The sequence below is a fragment of the Oryx dammah genome, unplaced genomic scaffold (assembly GCF_014754425.2).
Source record: "Oryx dammah isolate SB20612 unplaced genomic scaffold, SCBI_Odam_1.1 HiC_scaffold_13, whole genome shotgun sequence".
In the NCBI taxonomy this organism is placed as follows: domain Eukaryota; kingdom Metazoa; phylum Chordata; class Mammalia; order Artiodactyla; family Bovidae; genus Oryx; species Oryx dammah.
In genome coordinates, this window is record NW_024070197.1 from 17,142,054 (window position 1) to 17,162,773 (window position 20,720).

Sequence of the window (20,720 nt, forward strand, 5' to 3'; positions counted from 1 at the left end):
TAGGTATTCCTGTATTTATGTGCAAATTTTTGCGTGAATATGGGTGGATTTGTTTCTACATTGAGTATATGTGTATCTTTGTGTATTTGAATATGTGGTATTTTAGATGTTGGTTTCTATATTATTGTGTATCTTTGTGACTGTGTGTGTGTATCCTGTGTGAATCTGTGTGATTTCTTTGTATAGTGTATCTGAATTGTGTGTGATTTGTGTTGTGTATTTGGATATGTGTTTAAGTGCTTATACTAGTAGTTTTAACATTTTTTCTCTTAACATTGTGTACCTGTGTCTTCGGATGCATGAGTGAGTGTGAGTGACTGTGGTGTGTAATCTGTTTACATGTTGTGTGTCTTTGTGTGGGTGATTGTTTAGTTGTGTGTCCTTGGATATGTGATGTATATTTGTGCATGGACACGTGTGTGATCTGTCTGTTTCTACACTATGGAACTTGAGAGATCTGTATTTTTCAGAAGATATTTGTGTGTGCCCATATGTGAGATGTGTCTGTGTCTCCCTTTGTGAGTCTTGGGATATGTCTCTCTTTGTGTGTGAATCCTGTGCGACTATGTGTGAGACATTTGTGTTGTGGATTTGGATATGTGCCTGAATGGATGTGTCCTGGTGTATCTTTATCTGTTCCTATATTGTATCCACTCCTTGGCTCGAGGCCCGCTTGAGTCCCGGGTTGGGGGCTCCTGGGTCCCGACAGGAGGGGAGAGGTGAGGTTGGAGGAGTCGGCCCACCCATTCCCGACGGGTGGGCTGGGGGAGGGGTGCTGGGCGACCGGGTGCGCCTGCCCTTGCTGACAGCCGCCCGCCCGCTTACCCGCCCCTCGCAGCCTAGGCGAGGACTTCTACCGCGAGGCCATCGAGCACTGCCGCAGCTACAACGCGCGCCTGTGCGCCGAGCGCAGCCTGCGCCTGCCCTTCCTCGACTCGCAGACCGGCGTGGCCCAAAACAACTGCTACATCTGGATGGAGAAGACCCACCGCGGCCCGGGTACCGGCCGGGAGGGCGGGGTGGGGCGGGGCGGCGGCTTCCCAGCCGCGTTCTTACGGCCCTTCTTACTCCAGGTTTGGCCCCCGGACAGATCTATACGTACCCGGCCCGCTGCTGGAGAAAGAAACGGAGGCTCAACATCCTGGAAGACCCCAGACTCCGGCCCTGCGAGTACAAGATCGGTAGGTGGGGCTCCGTCCTGTGCCTGGGGTGGCCCCTGTGGCTGCCCACACCGCTGGCTGATCAGTGTGTTGATGCCCTTGTGCGTCTGAGCATCTGCCTTTATTTCCCTCCTGGCCCATGTCTGAGTGACTGGCTGTGTCTGCTGGTGTGTGTCTGGGGGTAGTACAGACACTCTCCAGTTTTCCCTGAGTATTTTGAACTGCGTCTTCTACTTGGACCCAGGTGTATTCCTGGACAGAGTGTGGTATCTGTTTTGTGTGTCCAGGTGTATCCCATCCTTGTGTCTCTCTTCCCTTGTGAGTTGGGATGTATCAGAGTATCTGCCGGCTCTTTCCTGTGGATGTCTGAGTGTGTGTCTGGGTGTGTCAGAGTGTCTGGTTGTAACTTTTTCCATTTGTAGTACAGCGTGTCTTGGTGTCTGTGTCGCTTTTCAGGCGTTCCCGGGCTTACTTCCTCTCCAGTGTGTTGGTCTTTCTGTTCCCGAGTGTCTCTCTTCCTTTGAGTACCAGATGCTCTGGAATGTCTGGGAGGATCTCGTCCCTGAGTGTCTGTCTGGAATGTCAGATGTGTTTCTGCCCGTGTCTGCTGCTCCATGAGTGTCTGGCTTTATCACTTCTCAAATGAGTCCAGCACTGATAGGGTCACTGGCTGTTTCTCTTCCCTTGCTCAGGTATAACCAAGGATCTGTGTGGGTCCAGGCAGGTGTACTGGCGTGTCCATCTGGCTCTGTCTTCCTGGGTGTGTCTGATTGTCCCAGCGGGACAGTCTGTATCACCTGTGTGTATGAGTATCCATCGGAGTGATTCTCTGGTGTGTCTCTCTCTCCCCTAAGCATGTTCAGGTGTTTGGTAGGGTTTGGTTGTGTTTTCCCCATGTGGTCTGGGTTTATCTGATGGTCTAATGTTCTCTTTTGGAGTGTCTCTGGGTGTGCCCAAGGGTCTGGATATGTCTCCTCCGTGAGTCTGGGTGTATCTGAGTGTCTGGGTGTACCTCTTCCTTTGTGTGTCTGGCTGTCTCAGATGATCTGTCTGTATCTCCCTTGTGTATGTCCGTGTGTGTCCTGTTCGAATGTCTCTTCTCTCCAGTTGTGGGGTCTGGGTGGGGTCTCCTACTTGTATTATGTAGTTATATAGGAGGGTCCGGCCATGTTTCTCCTGAGTATGTCCAATGGTCTCTGATGGTCTGACTGTGTCTTCTCCAGGGTCTGGGCATTCTTAGGATGTGTGGAAGTATTGAGGGCGGTATGAATGGTTGAGTATTTAAGTCTGTTGCTGGTTGAGTGTGGGAAAGCCTCTTTCCTCCAGAAAAGAGCACGATTCCCCAACCTGGGCAGTCTGAGGAGTCCTCCAGGGACAAGTTCTTCACCTGACCCCCCTCCTACCTACCGTGGTCTTGTCCCCAGACTGTGAAGCACCACTGAAGAAGGAGGGTGGCCTCCCCGAGGGGCCAGTCCTTGAGGCTCTCCTGTGCGCGGAGACAGGGGAGAAGAAGATTGAACTGAAGGAGGAGGAGACCATTATGGACTGCCAGGTAGGACTGCCCAGCCCCCACCCATCCAGGGGCTGTGGCTGCCCTCTCAACCCGCCTGTGTCCTGGCCCATCTTGCTCCTGCTCTGAAATCTCCCCTGATTCCCTAGGACCTTTGAGCATCCTGTCTCCATCCCTCCACATTTCCTCTTTTTTTGGGAAGACTCCTAACTTGCCCTGCCACCCCTGATCTTTGCTGTGTCCAGAACTACCTCCCAAAGCAGAACAATACCCCGTTTCTTGACCCCAGTCTCCCTTCTCCTGGTGCCCAGAAACAGCAACTGTTGGAGTTTCCGCATGATCTTGAAGTGGAAGACCCAGAGGATGACATGCCCAGGAGGAAGAACAGGGCCAAAGGAAAGGTATCGCTCCCAAACCTCCCCCTATCACCCTTCCCCTCAAGGCAGGTTCCATTGATTGCTTGTGCAGTGTTCAGACTCTGCCCCAATTTTACCTTATTTAACTCTCAGAGCAGCTTGAAGGGGTAGGGGATTTTTATACCCATTTTATAGATGAGGAAATTGAGACTTGGGCATATTAAGCCATTTGCAAAACAGAGATTGTACAGGGGGTTAGAGCTATCTTCCTACACGTGGCACAGATGAGAAAATGGAACCTCCGAGAGGTCAAGAGAGTTACTCTAGACTCACAGCTAGGAAGTGGCAGAGCTGTGATTGGGCTTTCAAGTCCAAATGGTGAAAATTCTTTTAGTTCCTTCCCTTTCTTGGCCCCTCACTCCTGACTTTCCCCTCAGGCATACGGCATCGGGGGGCTCCGGAAACGCCAGGACACCGCTTCCCTGGAGGACCGAGACAAGCCGTATGTCTGTGATAGTGAGTCCTTCTGAAGAGGGGGGAAGAGAGAGAGAGAGAGTGGGACCCAGAGACCTTGCCCCCCACTGGCCCCCTTCCCTCCCGTTCTGGACCCTGGCAGAGGGGGGAGGTGTGATCCTGGAGGCCAGGGTGGAGGCGGCAGGGGCTGGAGGGCTGACCGGCCCTCCCTGCTCACTCTCCAGTCTGTGGGAAACGGTATAAGAATCGGCCAGGGCTCAGCTACCACTACACCCACACCCACCTGGCTGAGGAGGAGGGGGAGGAGAACGCCGAACGCCACGCCCTGCCCTTCCACCGGAAAAACAACCATAAACGTGAGCAGGCGGGCAGGGCGTGGGGTGGTGAGGGGCCCTGGGAGTGGGGGCTAAGGAGCCTGGGAGGGAGGGGGCACATTAGACATTTCTGGAAAATCTCCAGCTCAGCGGTCCCCTCCCCCCACCAACCATGGGGATGCTGGCTCTGGGGTTGCCATGGCAACCAACCATCTCTCCCTCGCTCCCGGCCGGGCGTAATATTTCTGGGTCTGATTTATTGTTTCAATTAGAGCTTGGGGAGGGGGGTGATAGATGACTCCCCTCCCTCCCTGCCTCCCTTCCTCCCTTCTCTGCTAAGCTTCGGCCAAGGGGCAGGGGCTGTGGCCTGGGAACCCTTGGCATCCGCCCATGCCAATCCAGTGCCAACCTTGACAGCTGAGGGATGGGGGAAGGCTTGGGGAGAGGCTCTGCCAGTGGAGGAACCATCCTCCCACCCATTCCTCGGTGGGAGACAGCAGTCTCTTCATCCCACCCCTACTACACACCCAGGCACCTCTGTGTTCCGAATTTTCTTTCTGAGTGTCTGTTTCCATACCAGATCGTGGCCAGTGGCCTCTACCTAATTTTTATTTAGTTGGGGCTTAGTTGGGGGTGGCTGTCTGGCAGAAGTGTGTACGGGCAGGGGAAGCAGGGGGCTTATACCTGCCAAGTTTTTACCTAATAAAGAGGACCTGTCAGTCGTTTTCAGAGAGTTGCAAGGTCCTGATGAGAATTACCTGGGCTCCCTGCAACTCTCTTTTGCTGCTGGATGCAGCTTAGGGTAGTGGCTCCCTCTCCTCACCTCCTCCATGCCTGGACAAGGGGTCCACCCCTGGGGCTGAGGCCGTGGGCAGGGTGGAGCCTTGCCTGTGGTGAGAGCCCCTCTCTCTGTCCCCCTACCCCCAGAGTTTTACAAAGAATTGGCCTGGGTCCCTGAGTCACAGAGGAAACACACAGGTAGGGACGCCTCCCTCTGCCCCTACTTCTGTAGCAGCCTTGGACTGAGGGTCCCTTCCTGCCCGCGCCAACCCCTGCCTGCTGTCTTTCAGCCAAGAAGGCGCCTGACGGCACTGTCATCCCCAACGGCTACTGCGACTTCTGCCTGGGGGGCTCCAAGAAGACGGGGTGTCCTGAGGACCTCATCTCCTGTGCTGACTGTGGGCGATCAGGTGATGCCCCCGACCTGAGGCTTCTGGGGGCTGGGGTGGAGAGACTCCAGATCTGGAGGGCAGGAAGCAGAGGAGAGAGAATTGGGGGCACACAGAGCATCCTGGTGGATGCACAGAGCTGACTCAACTGCTGAGGACTGTGGGGAGCTCGGTGGGGTCAGGGAGGCTCTGGGAACAGTGGAACGCGGTTGTCATGACATTGTGGGCACTGGCACGTGCCTGTCTGGCATGGGGACAGTGAAAGCTGGCTGCCAAGACACCAGGGGGTAGTGGGCTGTGATGGCGAGTAACGGATTGCCACTGCCTGGATGCTGTGGACAACAGAGGGCGCTTGCCGTGGAGTTGTGGTTAATAGAATGTGGTTTCCCAAGGTGGACTTGTGGGTAAGAGACTGTGGTTGCTCATCACGGTGGCTAACGAATTGTGGTTGTCATGGTATTACGGGTAGTGAAATACAGTTGTCATGGCGATTGGGTGTCGTGGTGGCCTGGGGTCATGGCTGTGGGTCTGCGCTGGGGTGGTGGGACGACCAGAGGGTTGACACGCTCCACAGTCACGTTGGTAACGTGGTTGCTGTGGCGTTGTGTGTAATGGGCTTGGGCTGCAGGGAACCAGGCTGTGGGGACCCCTCTGTGGAAGGCGGTTGCCATGGCATCGTGGCTGGGAGACTGTGGTTGCCACGTTCTGCGGTTAAGGGAGCGGGTTGGCCACTCTGCTGTGGCTAATGGAATGTGGCTGCCTCAGCACAGTGGTTAACAGAACGTGGCTGCCCCGGTGTTGTGGGTGGTAGAAAGTGGTTGCCACAGCACCGTGGGTAATGGAATGCGGTTGCCATGGTGTTCTGGGGAGCAGAGTGTGGTTGCCATGGTGGCCGGGTAGGAGACTGGTGGCCAGGGCGGCGCTGCCTGCGGAACGGGCGGGCGCGGGGCACCGTGGGCTGGGCGGGGTCAGGCCTTGTGAGCCAGGGGGTGGGGGCTGAGCCCCCAGGGGCTTCCCCAGGGTCAGCAGCCACCAGGGGTGCGACAGCCCCTAACCGCACCCCTGCCCCTCGGCCCCCAGGACACCCCTCGTGTTTACAGTTCACGGTGAATATGACGGCAGCCGTGCGCACCTACCGCTGGCAGTGCATCGAGTGCAAGTCCTGCAGCCTGTGCGGCACCTCAGAGAACGACGTGAGTGCCCGTCCGCTCCCTCCCCGGGACCTGCCCCGAGTAGCCGCCGGCCTGGCACCGCCCCCTCCGCCAGCTGGGCCTAAGCCTTTCCCTGGAGCACCCTCCCTCGTGAACACCAGTTAACCTGTATTATTATTATTGTTAGTGGCCATTAATTGAACCCGGCACTTAACACTCTTCACTCTCTGAGTGCTCCCAACCACCCTGAGGTAGGTGCTCTTGTTCCCACTTCACAGAGAAGACACCGCGCTCAGAGAGGGGAATACACTTGCCCGAGGTCACCCAGCTAGGGACATGGTTCTGCTGGGACCTGAACCCATGGCTTCCGGACCATCTCAGTGTTGTTTTCAGTGTCCCACAGAATCCTATAAAACCCAAACTACAAACCACAAACTGATGGTCCTCAAGGGCGTTTGGTGTGGCCCAGCAGGGTTTTGCAAAGATGACCTTCTCAGAGCCCTTTGTGTCTTGCAAGAAGACCACCTTCTCCAGCCCCTTTGACCTGGCCCCTGCCCCCGCCCCCCACCCCGGTTTCTGGTGCCCGTGCCCCCAGGGTGCCAGCTGGGCGGGTCTCACCCCCCAGGACCAGCTGCTGTTTTGTGATGACTGCGATCGGGGTTACCACATGTACTGCCTGAGTCCCCCCATGGCGGAGCCCCCGGAAGGTGAGAGAAGAGGAGGGTCTGACATGGGGGTGGGGGTAGGGGCAGCCCTGCCCAAACCTGACCCAACTCCCTGTCCTCTGCCCGCCCCACAGGGAGCTGGAGTTGTCACCTCTGTCTTCGGCACCTGAAAGAGAAGGCGTCTGCCTACATCACCCTCACCTAGGCCTGGCTCTGGCTCGCCCGGACCTCTGGGGTGATGCCTGCCTACCTGCCTCTCCTCTCGGAGCTCCTCCACTCTCTCCCCATCCTTAACGCCCCACAGTGGGAGGGGCGGGGGGGGCCAGAGAGGGGGCCGGGCCACCCCCTCCCCTCTGTGCAAGTGGAATGTTTGCCCTGTGGGTTGGTGGGCCCAGCAGGGTCCTCTCCCTTCCTCCCTTCTTCCTCACCCCCTTGGCAAATGGGTACCAGGGCCTTCTGCTCCCCTCAAAGCCATACCCCGCCTCTAGGCGGGCACGAGGGGTGGTGGATGCCGGCTGGGGGCATGGACAAAGCCTTTTTCTAAAGAAAAAGTCAAAAACTTAAAAAAAAAAAGAAAGAAATTAATATATAACAGAGTCCTATAAGGTCTGGCTGGGTGGAGGGGGCACTGCTGAGCGCATCTACTGGGCACCAGTCTACGCCAGCGTCCTGCCTGGCGGCCCCTTCCCCCAGCCCCTGGAGTTGCAGCTGTCCCACCTCCCCACCCAAGACGGGCACCATCCCCTCCTTGTGCCCCGGGCCGGGGGTGTGGTGTCCACCCCTCGCCCCCTCTCGGTGCCCACCGTGGATACTGCATGACGACGTGAACCATGGTTTTGAATTCCGTTCCTGCTCCCTCCCCGAGAGCCCTGCCCGCCTGTGCCCACTCCGTGCCTGCCGGCCTTGGCTGGCCGCTGCCGGTGGGGCGAGGCGGGCCCCTGCCCAGCATCTGCTGGAATGAGAAGCACAGACTTTGCAACGGACTAGACTCTCCCCTTCCTCTGCCCGCCCCACCCCTGCCACCCTCGCTGGCCACTTTCGGGTCGCGAGGGGGCGTGGTTGTTTCTTGTGGTTGTGTGTGTTGTTGTTCGGGTTTAAAAAAAAAAAAGGGAAGTCGAGACTGCAAGTGGGGGAAGTGGTGGGCTTGGGGGAGTCTCCCCCCAATCCAGGCGTGCCCACCCCCCTTGTTAACGAGTCTCCTTTATTGCCTGCCTCTGCTGTGAATTAACTTGTTCTGTGTATTAAAGTGGGGCTGACCCCTCTGCCCACGTCGTCGGCTTCATTCTCCAGGCTGCTTTGGGGCGTTGCCGAGAAGGGGAGATGGGGCCTCGAGAGGGGAGAAGCAACCGAGGTGAACAGCTGGAGCGGGGCCCCTACCTCCATCTCCCTCCCAGCTCCCCTCGGCACCCCCGCCTTTCTCTGGCTTTGTCCCAGCTCCTCCCAGCCTCGCTGGAAAGGAGAAGAGGGGAGGATGGGGTAGAGGGGAGGAGACAGGAGAAGAGGGGGGGATGGGGAAGAGGGGGCTCCCACCCAGCCAGCTGTGGTTGCCCTGGCAACCGACTGCTGCAGCTGCAGCGGGAAGCAGTGACGGGGGGAGGCGGGAAGCTGGGGACTGGGGGAAGGGAAGGGATGGAGAGACGAAGACACCCTCCCCTCGGGGCTACGGGAGGGGGCAGGGGTACAAGCCTAGGGCCTCACCCTAGGACCAGACATCCCCTGGAGCTCCCCATCCCCACTGTGGGGCCAAGGACAGATGGGAAGGGGCAAAGGAAAGGGCAGTGCAGATTCAGGGACATCAGGCGAAAGACAGACTTGGGTGAGGTGAGGTGAAGAGTGAGAACCAGGACACAAGAACGGTCAGGAAAGAGACAGCTATGAGAGTCACACATTTTTAGAAAATCAGAAAAAAGAGCAGGAGAAGGAAGACATAGATCTGGGAGATGCGGATGAAGGAGCCACAGGAATTATGGGGGAAGAGAACAGATGAGATGGAGATTTAGTGGGAGAGAGGAAATAACAGTAATAAAAAATAGCAGACGCACGGGGAGAGACAGAGAAAGGAGGAAGTAGTCAGTGATTTGGAGAGAGGAGCAGAAGAGATTCTGCGAGGGAAGGCAGAGAACCAGGGCCCATCAAAGAGGAGAGGGGAAGAGAGAATGAGAGAGGAGGTACATCTGGGGAGAGATGAAGTCAGCATCCAGGACAGGCAAAGTCCCAGGACAAAGATACAGAGATGAGACTTCACAGGGAAGAGGGCGTCAAGAACTGAGGGAGACAATAGAAAAATCTGGAGAGCGCCAAAGGCACGAAAGGATTCAAAGGCTGGGTGAGGGGAGAGCCAGAAGTGGGGTGGGACGCTGAGGGAGAAGCTGGGGGCGGGGACGGAGGGCGCCTGCTTGGGTTGGGGGGAGAGGAGGGCAACAGGCAGAGGAAGCAGAAAACTGGGGCAAGCCGGGGAAGGGACGCGCAGGGCACAGTTCGGGTGAGAGCGCAGGCTGGCGTGTGTGAGTTGTGGGGTGTTGGAAGTTGGTGTGTGTCACAGGCGCCAGGAGAGGATGTGAGAACAGCTTGTTCCACCGTTTCCGTGCCGGTGGGGGGAGGGGAGCCCGGGTTGAGGATGGAGCCTCAAGGAGGGCGGAGACAGGGAGGGCGTCTGGAACACTCTAGAATTTTTAGGAGGTGTGGAAATAGTTGGTCCACCTCCTCTGGAAAAAGGATATGTACCCGTTTGGGAAAGAGCTTTTTTTTTTTGCAGGGCGGGGGTCTGGGTTAGAGAAGTGTCAGGTATGAGCTCAGAAATAAGTCCAGCACAGGTAAATGGGGAGGTGGGCCAGAAAGCCCCAGATGTGGGGCCAGGCCTGTCAAGAGGTAGTGGGATTGCTTCCTGGATCCAGGCGGAGTTGGACCCAGACTTCCCACAAGAGGCCGGACCATGGGATTCTCACATCAAATTTTGGGATTTGGAAAATAAGTTTGACCCCGATCTCTGGGTCAAACTGCACATGGGGTTTCACCAAGGCAGCTGCAGATCTGGGGCCAGGGGTTTAGGACCCTTCCCGGCCAGGAGAGCCCCTAGAGGAGGGTCTGGCCCAGGGCTGAGGTCCCAGGGGACACCAGTATCTTTCCAAGACACTGACACCGCCCGGAACTCCGGGACTGGAAGCAGCAGCTGCTCTTCACTCCAAACCACCAGCTAGACGACTGGCAGAGAGAAGACAAGGGCGGGGGACGGGGGTGGGAGAGGTGGGTGTGCAAGTGAGCCTGCGCCCGCCTGGAGGGTGTGGCCTGGGGCAATAGCCCAGCTGGGAGGCAGGGGCCCCTCCGTTCTGAGTCTTGCAGCTCAGAGTTTGAGGACAGTTACCAAGCTCAAAATCCAGCTTTCTTTCTATACCACCTCCAGATTTTAAAAAGCATGAGGCAAAAGCTAGATTGGCCCCAGGGTGAACAGCTGGCTTCTCCCCTGTTCAAAATATCCATCAAAATAGCAGGAGAAGAGCTGGACCCTGCCCAGATAAAAGATAGACCACACATTCTTTATTCTCCAAGTCAAGTAGACTTTCCCCACTACACATGTGCAGAAAGGCTCCTTGGAGGTCAAAAGGAAGAGGGCGTCATCTCAGTAAGTGATGTCAACTCCTACCCATAGGCCTCTCTGCTGGAATCCATCTTGGCTAAGAGATGCTTGGGCACACATGAGAGGATCCTGGGATAAACCAAAGAGGAACTCGGAACCAGGCAATGCAAGATGACCAGCCAGAGGAAAACCCTGAAGAAATGCCCCATAAAAGTAATTCAAACTACCAGGAGGGCGTGACTTTCTCTGAGCCCACCCGTGTATCTAATCCACACGACTGTACTCTTTCTCCTCCTAATGAACACTTATTTCAGTACTCTCCGTCTCTATGTGGAAATCCATTTCTATACAGCTGATGGGCCAGGGCCTTCACTGGCCACTACTGTCCCGGGTGGTCTAGTGGTTAGGATTCAGCGCTTTCACTGCTGTGGCCAGACCTCAATCTCTGACCAGGAACAGAAATCCTGCTTCAAGCCACTGCAGGTCAAGGCCAGCCGAGATCAAGCTGACCGTTATTAAGAAAAAAATTTTTTTTCTATCTCAATGCATTTACTTCTCGCTGCGCTTGCGCTTTCTCTGGTTGTGAAGAGCAGGGGCTACTCTCTTGTTGTGGTGTGCAGGCTTCTTGCTGCAGTGCCTGGTAGTTGAGGCTCCTGGGCTCCAAAGTGCAGTCTCTGTAGATGAGGCGCATGGGCTTAGTTGCTCCAAGGCATGTGGGATCTTCCTGGACCAGGGATTGACCATGTGTCCCTTGAATCGCAAGGCGGATTCTTAACCATTGGACCACCAGGGAAGCCCCAGGTCTGGGTTTCCGGCCTCCAGTACTTGACTTGTGAGGGTAGAACCTCCCTCTTTTTAAGAATTTCTTACATTTGAAGGAATCCCCTGGCGGTCCAGGGGTTAGTATTTTGTGCTTTACACTACGTTTCTTACATTCTGAGTGTTGGATTTCTGTCACTAGGGTTTTGAGAAAGAGAAGTTGGTGAGAATGGTGCTCCTGGGTTCTTAGAGGTGTGTGTGCACTGGGGGTGATGGTGTCTGGGACAAGGGGGACAGGAGGCTGATGCTGGATCACCCCCTCTTGTCAGGGACTCCGCTGGGCTGCTCAGCTAGTGAACACACAAGCCACTTCTATGAAACATTTATTTCCTTTGAAACCTCCAGAAACATGCCAGAAAATCTCAAGACTGGAATGGGTAGGGGAGTTGGGGAGGGAAAGACAATAAGAATTAAAAACAAACAAACAAACATCCAGATGAAACAAATCAACATATTGGGGGAAAAAAAGAGGGGAAAAAAAAACACACAAATAACCCTGCTGCTATCTTCACCAAACTCGAATTAAATAGATGTGCTTTGCAGAGATCCTTAAAAAACAACAGGAAACAAAACCAAAAATCCTAACTTACACGTGTCAATGTACATGATTAGGTCCCCAAGATGATTCAAATGGTCTGAAGATAGGAGGAGATGACTTAAAAAAAGAGGGTGGGGGCGGGACAGGCTCCAGGTTAGGGTCTGAGGAGGAAAGGGGTGGGGGTGGGGTGGGTGATCCTGGAGAACCCTTCCAAGAGGGATCCATCCGGGAAGAGGGGCAGAGACATCACAGTAGTTGGCCAGGGCTGAGGACCCCGCGGGCCGCCCCCCCACCCTTCCTGGGGGAGAGGAGATGGCAGGTCCGAGCGCTCTCCTTGTGGGACTGCAGTGTTGCTTCAGGGGCCAGAGTTTGGCTGCAGGGGGGGCAGCGGGGGCAGGACCAGGGTCCTTTTCTCCTGCTCCTTCAAAGTCTGTGTCCTGTGTGGGCCTGCTCCCCTGAGGTTTCTGGCCCCAAAGAGGTGGTGGTGGGGGTCTCTGGACGTGGGGTTGGGCTGCCTGGCGCTGGCCTCCCAGTTGGAGTGTGCTGCTTGGAGCAGGGTCCCCAGGCCTGCCTGGCTTTCGTCCCTCTGAGCCCCAGCCCACTGGGAGCAGAATGAGCCTCGATCCTCAGTTTGAGGTTGGGGGAATCCACAGATTGTGTGACCATACAGACTTGTTCTGGCGCAACTCTACATGAAAAAATAAATATATATATATATATTTTCTTGTTTGTTTTTAAAGGAAAAAAAAAAAAGAAGCTCTGTTTCCTGGGTGAGCAGCGTAGTACCACACTGGCCCAGCTGCCCGGCCGGCTGCCCCTTATTGCCTTTGGAGAACCAGCGTCTAGTTGGGGTGCGCACTGCAGTGCTCCCTGGGGGGCGCCAGTGTTGCTGCTGGGGGCCTGCGAGATGGGCTGGGGGGCTTGTAAAGGGAAAACAGAAGCAGAGAGGAGATGAAGGCTGTTTCTCTCCAGCCCTGACCTGACGGCTTGGCGGAGGCCCTCCTGGTGTCCAGAAGAGGCCGGGGCTGATGCAGGAGCGGTGGGCCGCTGGGCCTGGCCGCGTCAGTAGCTCGAAGGTGGAGGGGCCCAGGCGCCGCGGCCTCTGGCAGTCTGGGGACTGGTCGAAAAAGACTGTGGAAATGGTCCCAAGTGTGCAAATAGCTTCCCCTTCAAAGAAGTTAACTCTGGAATGCTGGCGTTTCCTCTTTCCATTCTGGGATCCCCTCCCCTCAAGAAAATAAATGAAACTCTAAGAAAGTGCTCCTGGTTGCTTTTTGGAGGATAGGGTTGGGAAGGGGGCAAAGCCCATGCTTTTTGGAGCCAGTGCACCCAGGATGGGGAGCCCTGGCCCCGCTTCCAAGCCGGTGGGCTGGTTTCCCACCATGATTTTTCATGCAGGGGTCATGGCCCACCAGCCCAGATACCCTTGGACATGGTGAGGAAACCTGGTTTGTGAACTCCTGGAGCTGTGGGGTTTGGAGACTTGCTCCTGCCCTCCCCCTCTTCCTATAGTTTCGGATGGCTTGGTCCTAGGAAGAGGCTGGGTGGGGAGGGTGGGCATGGGCCCAGCCCCCAGGAACCAGAGAGAGCAGCTCAGAGGGAGGCTGGAGACCACATTGCCCCCTGGGGCTCGAGGACCAAGAGCAGACAGCCCAGGAGGCCTCCCTCAGGTCCCACTGCTGCCCCAAGCGTCCCTGTCCTTGGAAGGGCGGTGGGGCCTGGGCTGCAGTCTCTTGGTCACACCTGCGAGCAGGGGCCAGGCCGAGGGAGAGGAGGACAGCCCAGGCGGCCAGTGGCCTCTCCGCCTCAGAGTTCCTTCTTTTCCCTGCAGAAGATCTCCGCGAACTTGCGCAGCTGCTCGCTGGCGGCCTGTGACTCCTCCTGCAGCCGCTGGTTGTTCTGCCTCAGGCTGGCCACCTCTGACTGCAGCACCGCCTTGTCCTGCTTCTCCTGTGGGGCAGGGGCTGGTGTCAGTGGGGCGCACGCTAAACGGCCCGCCCGCAGCCTGTGAGCCTTGTCTGGCTGCCAGGGTTCAAACCCCAGCTCTGCTTCTCAGCAGCTGAGTAACCTCAGGCAGGTCATCTCATGGGCCTGTTTGACCCTCTCTGGGTCAAACTCTTTGGGCCCCCGTTTCCCCAGTTCTAAAAGTGGTGGTGGTGGGGGGTTGACAGGACTTCCTTGGGGGTCTAGTGGTTACGACTCCACGTTTCCAAGGCGGGGGGTGTGGGCTCCAGCCCTGGCTGGGAAACTGACATCCCACATGCCCCGCTGCTCGGTCAAAAAGACAAAACAAGGAAACTGAAAGGGGCAGTTGAGAGATTTCCCTGAGGTCACGTATATTGAGCTCTCAGCACACAGCCTGAAGTGGAGTAACTGTGGGACAGTTACTATGATCACCTCATTCCAGCCCTGCAGCCACCCAACGGGTGTGGGATGTGGCGACCCCTATTTTCCTGGACCAGGAAAGGAGACCAGACCTCCTCATGCAGCGAGCAGGGGGCTGGGACATGGATGCAGGGCTGCCCTCTCAGGACAGGGGAACATGCTCAGGCAGTGATGTGTGCAGCGTCACACAGCCTTACATGATGGGGTGGGATTTGAACCCGGGCTCCCACGATTCCTGTGCTTGAGGCTTCCACATTATACTTGGCCACCTTCTGGCCCTTTACCCAGAAGTATATAAAACAAGAGAGTCTCTTCCACACTTATTTTTCCTCACTCTCCCACCCTCTGGAGATAAGGAACAATCTGGAATGTCACCTTCTAGATAGCCCTCTGACCCACAGCTGGGAGACATTTTTTAAGTGCTACAGTGTTCTACGAGACAGGTCTGCTGCACGCTGAGTTTTCTCCTTCAGTTACTGGACTTCTTCTGTATGTCTGTGAATATACAGATTTCTGCCATGACTAATTCGCAGCAGATTATTCCACAGCATGGCTGTCCTGTCATTTACGTCGCGATTCTCCTGTAAACAGACAGCTGCACTGGCCCCAGTCTTTCATGGCCAGTGGTACAGCAGTGAACACCCTTACTCACAGGTCTCTTTGTGCCTGTGCTTGGAATTCTATTAGATGAATTCTCACAGTGAAACTGCTGGGTTGACAAGGTACACAATTACGGTTTTGATAAATATGGTCTGACCGCCCTCCAAAAAGGTTGAGCCAACTTATTCTCCTTCTAAGAGTTTCTGGGTGCGTTACCAGCCTCCCCTATGTCAAGCTCTTCATTCATGACTACATTCAGAGCTGGGTGGCCTCTCCTAGAAAAGACGGGATTGGGGTGGAGACGGGAGCCCCAGCCTTGCTGCCCACCCCCCAGGCATCCGGGAAGTGCCATGTGAGGCAGCTGCCTGGCGGCCTTACCTTCTGGAGGTCCGTGTGCAGCTGTTTCAGCATCACCTCCAGCTGGTACACCTTGCCTGTCAGATCCAGGGGTGGCTCCTCGCTGCAAAGGCAAGGGGCGGGGTCAGGATCTCCGCCCACAGCTGGGAGGAGCCCAGGTTATAGGCCCCTTTTGTCCCTGAGGCTCTGGGGAGTCCTCTCCTGGCTGGAGTACGAGGGGTGCCTGGGGGGTGAAGGCTGTGCTCTGCCTGGGGTGGGCTCCTCACCTGGTGGGGCTTGGGAGCACCAGGCCTGAAGTGAGCGGCGGTCCTCCCACAGAGGGACCAAGTGTGTGCTTCCAGGAGAAATTCCTCCCACCTCCCACCACCCGGGGCAGCGCGGTACAAAGCCTCCTCCCCACACCCACCCACCCAGCACTGAGCAAGCCCTAGCACGGAGCTGGCACTTGGGGTGTGTAAGCGGGCACGCAAGCAGGAGGGCCTGCCTGGGGGGCAGGACTAGTAACCAGATGGATGATGGTAACAGCCCCCGTTCCTGAGAGCCCACCCCGTGACGTGTGAAGTCTGAGCAGCTCAGGCAGGGACGCTGTACCCAGGACCCCGGCCTGTGGCTCCTCCTGAGTGGGTTCCCCCCTTCTGGGCCTGCCTGGCTCCTGCAGGGGAAGGGGAAAGCCTCTTTTTGCAGAAGGCTCCTCTGGGCATGGTGGCAACGCATGCACCCAGGATGGATGAGAAGGGAGGCAGGGTGTCCGCCCGAGAAGCGGGAAGGACCCGCTGCCCACCCCCCATACCCCCACCAGTCTTTCCTCCCTGCTGGTCCTACATCTGGGGGAGCTGCAGTCGCTGGGGGAGGCTGGAGGCAGGTGGGAGGAGGTCAGCAGCTCAGGGCAAAAGGAGTCCAGGAGTCTGCCGGGAAGCCACAAGTCCTGACATTTCTACACGCACCCTGTTCCCAACCCCACTGCAGTGCCCCGTCCCGGAACCACCCAGCTCTGCTGTGACAGTGGGGCCAGTCTTCGGTGGAGGTTGAGCTCTAAAGCCAGGGTGTGAAGTGAAAAACAAGAAGAGTCAAAACCACCCCCGAAAATCGCTTCAACTGCCCATACAGTAGAGTGCACTACTGTTGCACACGTCACTCCGCACGGTGAAGTATGCAGCTGAGTGTGGAATGCACTATTTAAATCCACGGACATGCAAGCCTGCCATTTCCATCCTCTCTCCCTCTTTGTGATTCTATTTTCTGCCAAGCTAGTGCACTCAAACATGCCGCACTGAATGTGAGGTGACAAACGGGAGAGGCCTGTCTCCCTGCCCGCCTCCCCGCCCCCGGAAGCCTCGTGAGGACAGGGCTCGGGCCCCAGTCACCGCTGGGTCCCCAGACAGTCTGGCCTGGGGCCTGCCAGGGACGAGGTGAGAGAGAAATGTCAGGGGCACCAGCACGTAATTTAGGAACCTGCAGAGGAGGAGACCCGGGGGCAGACAGGGCCAGCTGGAGACTGGGAGTTGGGTGGACAGAGGGGGCGGACGTGAGGCAGCAGGCAGGGAAGACTGGGGGTACCGCTTATCAATTTTCAAAGCAGCAGAACAATGATCACTGTGCTGTCTCCTCCGAGGAGACAGGGCCTCCATGTGAGGGCAGGACCGACACTGCTCAGTCCCTGCTGGGCCCCAGTGAGTGGGTGAGCCCGAAGTCTGTTAGATGAGGCCGTGGCTGCCCCTCCTGCTACTGCTGAGGGGGTTGGGGGACCTGCAGGGTGGCCTCCTGCCTGGACAGCGGGGTCAGGGAGCCTCACCTCATGGTAGGGGTGGTCCTGGGGGTCGGGGGACCCCTTTCCAGGCTCAGATGACTGTGGACAGGACTGTGTGCAGGCGGGACGTCCGGGCTCAGAGCTGGGTCGTTGAGAGAGAAGAGTGAGACGGCTCTTTGCACTGCGGGGGAGAGGGGCGCGGTGGTCGGCTGGGGTCCCGGCTCCTCCTCACACCACCCCAACAGCCAATCCCTTCCCCCAAACCCCCAGGACACTCCCAATCACACCCGCTTAGATCACACAGGCACACAGGATGGATTCTTGCCAACAAACCAAACCAAGTCAGGACACAAACACAATATTCCGTCCTGTTTCTGAGTAAGCCTCCAGACCCGGAGACCAGTTTACACAAAATACAAGGGACAGAGAAAGGAGTTGAGTGCGGTGTGGGCAAAGAACCGCCCCAATTCAGCTGAAATGGCCTGGTTTTGTCAATAATGGTGAGGGGGGAAAATGGCTGGACGTGGATGGGGTTGACACTGGCTGATGAGGACACAGGGATTCATTATGTCCTAATTCTGAGAATGTCTGTGAAACCTCCAAAGCAAAGAGAGACACCAAACAGAGACTATCAGGTATATGGAAGAGAGAAACAGTCTCATGGGGCTGGCGGTTAAAGCAAAGATGCCCAGGTCCCATCCCCCAGACACGTGACTGGCTCGGGGGGCGGGGCCTGAGCCAGTGCCTGGATTTTCACATGGGACCCTTAGGTAGTCCTTCCATGATGGCAGAAATCGAAAACAGTCTGAATGCATCCAAAGAGGGGCTGGCTGAGTGAGTCCTGGGGCTTCCCTGGTGGCTCAATACAGGAGTGAAAGTGCAAGTTGCTCAGTCGTGTCTAACTCTTTGCGATCCCATGGACTGTACAGTCCATGGAATTCTCCAGACAAGAATACTGGAGTGGGTAGCTTTTCCCTTCTCCAGGGGATCTTCCCAACCCAGGGACAGAACCCAGGTCTCCGGCATTGCAGGCAGATTCTTTACCAGCTTAGCCACAAGGGAAGACCAACGCAGGAGACCCTGGTTCAATCCTTGGGTTAGGGAAATCCCCTGGAGAAGGAAATGGCAACCCACTCCAGTATTCTTGCCCGGCGAATCCCAACCTGAAGAGCCTGGAGGCCTATAGTCTGTGGGGGTCACAAAGAGTAGGACACGGCTGTGCGACTAACACTTTCTCACCAAGTGAGTCCTAGGACAGAACAAACAGAGGAGGGGCTGTGCCTCTCCCAGGGAGGCAAAGGCGGGCTCCTTTATTTCTAACTCCTGGCTCCAAGAACAGCACAGTGGAAACCCGAATGCCCTTCCCCAAGATCCACCCACTGTTAACGGTTATGCCACACTTACTTCCTGCATTTATGCGTGTTTCCTTCCCTAACCATTGGGGAAGGGAACGCACCAACATCCTGGTACTTCACCCATGAGTACTTTACGACACTTCTCCAAAAGGAAAGAGACGCTCCTACATATTCCTGACACAACATCGTCCTCAGGCAAGTTGACGGCCGACGTGCTATTATCGTCTAATAGACAACCACCTCGAAATTTCCCCCATTCTCTAAATAGCATCCTTTATAGCTGCTGTTTTCTATCTTGGATTCACTATTTATGCTTTTTGAAAATGCTTTTATATAAACAGTTTCAAATAGGCCCCAAAGCAGAGAAAAGAGCATCATGGGTCGTGAACCCATCACCCGTTTCAACACTTTTCAACACACTTTAACACATCTTGGGGTTCCTGCCCTGCAATCTCTCTGGTTTTTAATTCTCCTGAGCACTCTTTTCCTTCACATAAAAAAAAAACTCCTTATTTTTGGCTGCGCTGGGTTTTCGTTGCTATGCACGGGCTACTCTCTAGTCACAGGGCCAGGGCTTCTCACTGTGGCGGCTTCTCCTGTGGTGGTGCGCAGGCTCCAAGGGTGCGGGCTTCAGCAGTCGCGGCTCACGGGCTCAGCAGCTGCGGTTCCCGGGCTCTAGAGCACACTCGGTAGTTGTGGGGCAGGGTTTTTGCCATGTGGCATTTGAGATCTTCCTGTACCAGGGATCAAACCCACATCTCCTGCACTGGTAGGTGAATTCTTTACAACTGAGCCAACAGGGAAGCCCCTTCTCCTTTACTTTTTAAAAACAGCTTATTGCAGGGGACATCCCCGATGGTCCGGTGGTTAAGCCTCTAATTCCACTGCAAGGGGCATAGGTTCAATCCCTGGTCAGGGAACTAAGACCCCATATGCTTGGGGCCACTAAGCCCATGAGCCACAACTAGAGAAGCCTGAGTGTTGCAACTTAGCCCTGATGCAACCAAACTAATTAATTAATTAAAAAGAAAGCAAGGGCACAGGCCGAGGGGTCAGGGCCATGGGAAACAGGAGGAGGTGTCTGATCCAGACTAAGGGATATGAGGGAGGGCTTCCTGGAGGAGGGACTGCAAAGCTGAGGCCTAAAAGATGAAAAATGAGCCAGAAGAATATATCCTTATCTGTCAGGGTTTCACAGATGAGGAAACCGAGGCTAAGAAAGGTAAAGCTGCTTGCCCAAGGACATGTGGGATGGAAATGGCAGAGACAGCCAGCTGTCTTATGGTCTGTTTTCTCTTTCTCCGTAATAATAGATCCCAAATTTCAGCCGTGCACAGGGCCTCATTCCCCATCCTGCCCTGTAGCAAAGTGTGGCTATGACACTCAGGCCAATGGGATGTAAGTGCAGGAGGAAGGTGAGGCTATGGAAAACATCTTTCAAGTGGGGGTGGGGTGGGGTGTGGGCTGGGTGTCTGTCTCTACCTGCGGGCAGAGCTGGACGTGATGGCCAGAGCTCTAGCAGCCCAACTGTGAGGATGAGGTCCCCAGGAATGGCACAACAGAAGGGGAAGTAGTTTGACCCTAATCAGAAGTGATCACCCCAGAAATTTTTACTGCCCACCAGCGTAACTGCCCACCCCTGGAATTTTCACTGCATAAAACCTTGTTTAAGTCACCGGATTTTCTGCCACTTGTAGCCAAAGTACATCTAAGTACAACTGGGATCACTACACTTCCTCACTAAAATAATAAGAGGGAGCACTCTCTGTTGATGGCATGTTCTGTGATGACAAGTTTTATAAACAGTTTTCATAGATTCCTCCCTGTGGCCCTAAGCAGTGGGTACAGTCTCGTTCCTGTTTTGTAGACAAGCTAGCTGGGGGGATCAGAGAGATGAAGACATTTGCCCAGGACTGCACAGTGAGCAAGCGACAGGGAGGATGTGATCCTTGCCCCCCCGATTCTGGAACCTGAGTGTGTCCCCTTTTAAAGCCTCAAGGCCGTGCTCACTTTGGCAGCACATACACTGAAACAGGGTCGACAGAGAGGATTAGCATGGCCCCTGCAGGAGGATGACATTCAAATTCGTGAAGTGTTCCATATTTTTAAGCAATTTTCCTCCAATTAAAAAGTAAATTAAAAAGAAAACACATCTTCCTTCTTAGAAAAAGGCCCAGTTTGGTAAAAAAAAAAAAAAAAAAGGTAATGTCAACAGAGAGGGTAAGTGGGCTTCCCAGGTGGCTCTATGGTAAAAAACCCATATGCCAATGTAGCAGACATGGGTTTGATCCCTGAGTCGGGAAGATCCCCTGGGGGAGGAAATTGTAACCCACTCCAGTACTCTTGCCTGGAGAATCCCATGAATAGAGGAGCCTCCTGGGCTACTGTCCACGGGGTCACAAAAAGTCAGACATGGCTGACACAGCAGTATAGAGGGACAAGGTAAGTAAAATATAGTAACCCAGAAAAAACAAAAAGCTCTAACGCCCTCTGTGGATCCTTCCAGAACAGAGAAGGGAGCGGGGATCTGCTGAGGTTGAGGGGAA

General features: G+C 55.5%; 2 protein-coding genes and 1 non-coding gene across 9 annotated transcripts in view; 2 read left to right on the forward strand and 1 right to left on the reverse strand.

Annotated features, from left to right (window-relative positions):
• The first annotated feature begins 200 nt into the window (after window positions 1–200).
• Window positions 201–11,621, forward strand: DPF1 (double PHD fingers 1). Of its 4 annotated transcripts, none has more exons than XM_040252895.1 (11): window positions 843–999; window positions 1,074–1,181; window positions 2,585–2,712; window positions 2,982–3,071; window positions 3,464–3,542; window positions 3,725–3,856; window positions 4,742–4,792; window positions 4,885–5,004; window positions 6,064–6,176; window positions 6,730–6,841; window positions 6,934–11,621. In XM_040252895.1, exons 1-11 carry the CDS (start codon window positions 975–977, stop codon window positions 7,002–7,004), a joined length of 1,029 nt encoding a protein of 342 aa, XP_040108829.1. In that variant the 5' UTR covers window positions 843–974; the 3' UTR covers window positions 7,005–11,621. The 4 variants fall into 4 exon arrangements, with proteins under 4 accessions (XP_040108828.1, XP_040108829.1, XP_040108830.1 ...); XM_040252896.1 differs by having other exon boundaries at window positions 6,760–6,841; XM_040252894.1 differs by lacking the exon at window positions 4,742–4,792 and having other exon boundaries at window positions 201–999; window positions 6,760–6,841.
• Window positions 11,503–20,720, reverse strand: part of SIPA1L3 (signal induced proliferation associated 1 like 3) — a 251,978-nt gene continuing 242,760 nt past the window's right edge. The window contains exons 20-22 of one of the 4 annotated variants that reach the window (XM_040252892.1): window positions 16,865–16,961; window positions 15,094–15,175; window positions 11,503–13,680 (exon numbers count right to left, since the gene is read on the reverse strand). In XM_040252892.1, the coding sequence (XP_040108826.1) occupies window positions 13,537–13,680; window positions 15,094–15,175; window positions 16,865–16,961 (323 nt within the window). In that variant the 3' untranslated portion in view covers window positions 11,503–13,536. Of the gene's footprint in view, window positions 13,681–15,093; window positions 15,176–16,864; window positions 17,001–20,720 lie in introns of all 4 variants that reach the window. The other 3 variants (XM_040252889.1, XM_040252890.1, XM_040252891.1) reach the window with 3 other exon arrangements.
• Window positions 20,177–20,281, forward strand: LOC120873385. Its single transcript, XR_005723458.1, has one exon. It is a non-coding gene; the product is annotated as a U6 spliceosomal RNA (small nuclear RNA).